The 5,741-nt window shown below is 27.9% G+C and overlaps 2 protein-coding genes across 3 annotated transcripts; both read right to left on the bottom strand.

Moving 5' to 3' along the window:
• Window positions 1-443: 443 nt before the first annotated feature.
• On the bottom strand, window positions 444-1,666 carry LOC105447970. 2 transcript variants are annotated; one of them, XM_011686316.1, is made up of 3 exons: window positions 1,569-1,666; window positions 1,209-1,339; window positions 444-1,074 (listed from the first exon to the last, which is right to left on the bottom strand). In XM_011686316.1, the coding sequence occupies exons 1-3, from the start codon at window positions 1,624-1,626 to the stop codon at window positions 823-825; spliced, it is 441 nt and encodes a 146-aa protein (XP_011684618.1). In that variant the 5' UTR covers window positions 1,627-1,666; the 3' UTR covers window positions 444-822. The 2 variants fall into 2 exon arrangements, with proteins under 2 accessions (XP_011684618.1, XP_011684619.1); XM_011686317.1 differs by having other exon boundaries at window positions 1,239-1,339.
• On the bottom strand, window positions 1,579-5,495 carry LOC105448078. The gene is made up of 8 exons (XM_011686441.1): window positions 5,423-5,495; window positions 3,685-3,812; window positions 3,244-3,459; window positions 2,517-2,665; window positions 2,370-2,436; window positions 2,039-2,198; window positions 1,764-1,947; window positions 1,579-1,671 (listed from the first exon to the last, which is right to left on the bottom strand). The coding sequence occupies exons 1-7, from the start codon at window positions 5,493-5,495 to the stop codon at window positions 1,805-1,807; spliced, it is 936 nt and encodes a 311-aa protein (XP_011684743.1). The 3' UTR covers window positions 1,579-1,671; window positions 1,764-1,804.
• Window positions 5,496-5,741: the final 246 nt, after the last annotated feature.

Raw genomic sequence — 5,741 nt, 5'->3', positions numbered from 1 at the left:
GTCGCAGACGTGCAGTCACGAATCGCAGCATGATCGTCGTCACTCAAGCCACACGTCAATTTACGGCTCGCTTTCCGTCTCGTTTATCCCAATCCACTGCCTCTTTTCTTTACCTTGTCCGTCGGGCGTGTTTTTCCCTTCCATAACCGTTAGCACACCAAGGCTTCTGGCACAAGACTTAACCTCGAATGACCATCGTTGATACGTAGCCTTCGATAGAGCAGGCAATTTCATATATTCGTTCCCTTTTTCAATTTCGCTTCCCATTTCGATGGTAGAAAGAGAGAGAGAACAACGTACGAGACAATACTCTTTAGCTCACTTAAATTTACTGCTTTCCTTTGTGATTGCAACGTGCATCTAGTTCTATAACCTTTTGTAACGTGCACCTAGGCCCATAACCTGTTGCGATATTAGGATGGAATCGCAGTGAAAACAGCAGGTTATACACACAGTAAGATTTAATGAGTAAATAATTAGCGATTGAGTTACACACTGCACTTTATATTTATTGCGTGCTAACAAAAGACTTTTTCTGACTCGACTTGAGCGGTCGTGACGGAAGACACGAAAGAACTTAAAAGAGAATACACATGAGCAAAAAAAAAATCTCGCGACGCCGTCTTACAGAGACCTCTACAAACAAAACTCTTCGAATGACACCAGAGCGCTCTGATCTCAACAATATATATGATATATACTATTTTTCCAAACTTGTAAGTGTAATTGTAGTGTAATTTCCACTACTTCTAAATTTTTCAATTGCTTACTAACTTGAGGTATAATTTTATCCCAAGGAGTCTTTAATTCGTACAGTCCAAGTTAGAGAAAATACCAAATGGCCTCACTCTGTGGTGGATAATTTGCATGAAGTGCATGAATTGCCTTAAAACAAGCATCCACAGCAGTTCTACAATCATGAAAATGATAGTAGTTTTTGTCAATTACAACATAAAAATCTTGACAGTCAGCAGATGTCAACCCCACAGCAGCAATGAATGGTTGAACTTTATATTTCATAAGCTGTGCTTTTGAAATCATTCTTTCAATAGATGGTACTAAATCGTTGTTTACCTACGAAGAAAAAATTCATATCTTTTAAAAATTTTAAATATTTAAAAACATCAATTGTATTTATAGGATTAAATATTTATTAAGTAATAGAAATTACGAATTACAGTTTACTCATTGTCAAAGAAAATATTTACTTTTATATGAAGTAAAAATCCATCACATACTTCTTGAGTGTTAGGCTTCCATCTTTTTCCATTTTCCAATCGTACTACAGAAGGAGTAAAAAGCTTCCCCAGGCTAATGAATATATCAACATCATTTGGATCTATGAATAGAAACAATAACTTATTAATACTAATTTGTTATTGCAATTCGCTTTTAAATTTAGTTTAAATATTAACAAAATTTAAAATTTTCAGATTAATATTTTTCTCTCTAATGACAAAAAATAATATCACAAAATAAAATATGATATTTATATTAATTTATATGAGACATCACTAAAAACAATTTTTCAAAATATTTTCTTATGTTTAAGTATAATAAACCCATATCTTTTAATTTCATAAGCGTACATATTTTTTGCGAAAAAGAAGGCCATTTACTCCACATGTGCAAATCATGTTCCGGATATAACTTTTTAAAATCTGATAACAACTAGAATCAAAGCCATATATACATATTAAACATGGAACTAAAATAAATATATCTATTTAATTCATATATATGTTTTTAAAAATTATTATTACCAATATATAACCAGAACTTAGTTGAAGAACACTAAATTCATTTATGTAATCATAAATCGTGTACTAGTTCGTAGCATTTGAACTCTAATATCATAAGTTGCTTCCCATCTTTCTTTTACATCTTCAAAGGGTTCCTTATGAGTACGCAGCCATTCCAACTGGCCTGTAATATTTTCACTTACAACTGAAATTATTAAACGTATATGTATTTATAAAAAGAAACAACATGATTTCTTTTGTTATAAAACATTTTAAATAGAGAAGTAAAAATATACCTGAACTACTCTCATTTGTCTTATTTGTAACTTCAGTTGATCCATGAGTCAACCCATGAATTCGCAAACTTCTCAAATAATTTGTGTATCTGTCATACAGTTTACCTTTTGCATTTACTTTTTTATTAAACAACTTTTGGTAAGGAACATAATATGTTTCCTGAAAAAAAAATGTCAAGTTTAATCGAATATGTAGCATTAAGATAATTTATCTAGAAAATAAGAAAAGAATAATAATTATTAAAATATTTTTCCAATTACAAAAATTTTATAAAGACATACAAATTTAAAAGTATAAAAAAAAACCAAAATATTTAAATAACGAACTTACTTTAACTTCTCCTGGAATACATTCTTGTATTTGTTCAGCTAATTTTTGTAAACGCTGTTGCTGTATTCTAAAAATAAATATTAATAAATATGACAATTAGTTATAGACTAATTAACATACAGATATGGTTATACTTTATATAATTACCTCATTAAAGAATTGTTAGTCAATTCATATTTTACAATTGCTGCACAAAGCTTAGCTTTTGCTGCATCTTTCTTTTTCTCGTTTGGATCTATTAAAATATTGTACGCAGCTTTTGCATCCAAATCTTTTTCAGTGAGTTGAAGAATTTCCTAATTTCACAGAGACGAATTACTTGAAATTAGTAAGAAATTAATTATATTAAAAAATATTTAAAAATATTATGACAAATTAAAATAAATAAGGATGCACATTATTCATTCTTAAAAACAAATACTGAAATACTTAATAAAATATAAACACACATTTACCTTTTATAATTTTATAAATTTTTTAATCAATATTCAAATTTGTAATTAATATTATTATAAAATATTAAATATAATTACAATAATACTATTATACATATACAACCTTGGCCAAAATTATTTGTTACCTTATATTTTTTTAAATGTATTCACTAAAGAAATTTGAACAAAAATTAAAATATAAATTATCCTTTGTTTTAATTTTTAAATCTGTGTACCAATATTCACAATATATATATCATAATACCAATAATCAATAGAAAATAAGATGAAAGAATTCCAGATAAATTAAAAAAATATAGGTGCCTAATAATTTTGGCCAAGCTTGTAACGAGATCAATCTAATCAAAAACTGAAAAATTTTTTCTACTTTATTTTATTTTTTTGTTAATATTTCTCAAATATATATTTGTCATATTTACATTTACTGTTTGTTGTTGTTGGTCACGTACTGATGTAGCTTTAGGCTGAATAAATTCTTCTTGTGCATTGCTGCAAGAAGGAACATTTTCGATATTATCGCAGTCAGAGTTTATAGGTAGAGAGTAATCCGATGACTCAATTTCCTTAATGTTAGAAATAGCAATAGCCTCAATCTTATTTTCATCAAAAGATAATGTTTGTGGAATAAAAGTAACCTAAGAAAAATGTTAAAAGTACAAAAATAATTTATTATGTTTTATCTCCCAAATAAAAATGTTTGTTAAAATGTCATATGTAAAATTACATTTAATTACGTAATTTTTATATAACACTCGATAACTGTACAGATTTTAAAATAAAAATATAATATAAAATAAATATAATTTATAAAAATAAAGAAATACACATGATCTTATTTTTAAAAATATTTTAGTGCTTACCTCAAGTTCTGCAAGCTTATGAGCTTCAAGTTTTTTACAAAATTTTACTCTAGGACCTGCTTTAGGAAAAAGTTGCAACAAATCTTTTGCTTCCAAACAAATAAGCCCTTCGTAATCTACATCTTCTTCTAAAAAAAAAAAGTAAAAACTTCCACATATAATATCGTAAATTATTTTTATGCTTTTGTAGATATTAAATAATTTAATAATAAAAGATAGCTTAATAAGATATTTATAAAAACCGATGTGATAACCATGGCACGTGCATTATTAAAAATGTCATGAGCTTATATAAAGAAAAAGTATGAACAAAGTCTCCTTCTTTGCTTTGTAATAAAAATAAAATAAAAGTTCTATGTTTTTATTCTATTAAAAATAATGCATCAAACTTAAGAAAAAGGAAAAAAGATGATAAAAATATTTTTAGAATAATCTACAAGTTTAAAAGTATATGAAATATATTTATAACCTATATGTGTTAGGCGATAATTACAAAACAATAACTATAGAAATTCAATATTAATAAATCTTACATTACAAACCTTTAAAAACTTCTATATATTTTTCAAAATTCTATTGACGAAAAAGAGAACAAGTTCTCTCATCAGCCATATCACTTTAACTTCTATTTCTTCTTTGAAAGTGATAATTCGACCTCTGGATGGATTTTTAATGAAAGTTCAACACAGCCAGTGGTCACAATTACAGCTTTCACTTCACTTACTAAAGATATTATACCGCACACGATCTATACGCATTACGCCGTACCATGACACGCACGAACATGTAAAAACAAGAGCATGTATCCCCGACTCATGCTATACCCAAACTGGCAAACTGCTAGCGCCACAGCAGGGCGCTGCAGTTAATCAGAATTCTAGTTATAATGTGTATGTCTAGTAATTATAACAAGACATTTTGTAAATCTAATAGAAAAATACTAATCAAATCCTTATAGTAAAATCAATCAAACGGTCTAGTTATAAAATATCCAGTTTAATTATAGTAATCAGGAACTCTGCTTTGTTTCACAAAAATGCATTTAATCATATACGTCTTATTGATACAAACAAACCATTTTTCTCAGTGTAAAGAACAGATTTAGATGCAGCGACCAAAATATCCAAAAATTAAGACTATTTTTTTGTTTTTAATCCATCATACTAATTCCGCCAATTTGGATTTAATTACATTTTGGAAATTTTGATCTCACAATCAGATTAGGATTCAGTAATCCAAAAAACTCGTAGAATATCATTATAAGAAATATTTAAACTATTTATTTAAATTTACAAGGAAATATCGATTTTTCCATAATAATTTTTTAAAAATTTGTAATAAAAGACCAACATAATGAAAAAATTTGAAATAATTCTGAGAAATAAATTTCATATTGTCGTTACGTAATAAAAAATTAAAATGCACATATATACAAATGGTGCACGTGTCTAGCGTCGCCCGTAATTATTTGCTCACGCTAAATTTTTCTCGAAAGTATTCACAAAAGCTATTTTATGCGTAAGCTTTGTGTCGCATCGTGAAAAGGATGAAAATACCTCAACCTACAATCCTATTAAGTTATCAGTTTACAGACAATTTTCGGAATTTGGAAATTGAATTCTTGTCTACAACGCCCGAGCAGCGGACGCAGAAGACACGTGCACAATAATATTTTTTAAAAAAGAAATTATTATTTATGAATTATTTATTAATTATAAAGAAATTATTTTTTTCTTACTTGCTTCTCCACGTATAATCACAGCATATTCTGGCCACAATTCTGGAGGATTGTCAACTTTTGATATTAACATATCTTTAAGAAGTAATTCATCTTCATGGTTATCAAATGGGGGGAGTATATATCTTGTTGCAAGTGCTTGCAATGATTTCGAAAAATAAATCCAGGCTGATGGAACAGCAACGATATGATTTTCATTTATAGATTTGTGACATTCTTTGGTGCAATTAATTTGTACAAGCATGTAATGCATGTTTTTCCCTCAGTTTTCTGTATGAGATTTATTATATTACGCAAATATAGAGAGTTACGATTATAG

The sequence above is a fragment of the Wasmannia auropunctata genome, unplaced genomic scaffold (genome assembly GCF_000956235.1).
Source record: "Wasmannia auropunctata unplaced genomic scaffold, wasmannia.A_1.0 LD336090.1, whole genome shotgun sequence".
NCBI classification, from domain to species: Eukaryota; Metazoa; Arthropoda; class Insecta; order Hymenoptera; family Formicidae; genus Wasmannia; species Wasmannia auropunctata.
The sequence above is the reverse complement of the archived record's forward strand: the minus strand, read 5'-3'. Positions and strand labels throughout refer to the sequence as shown.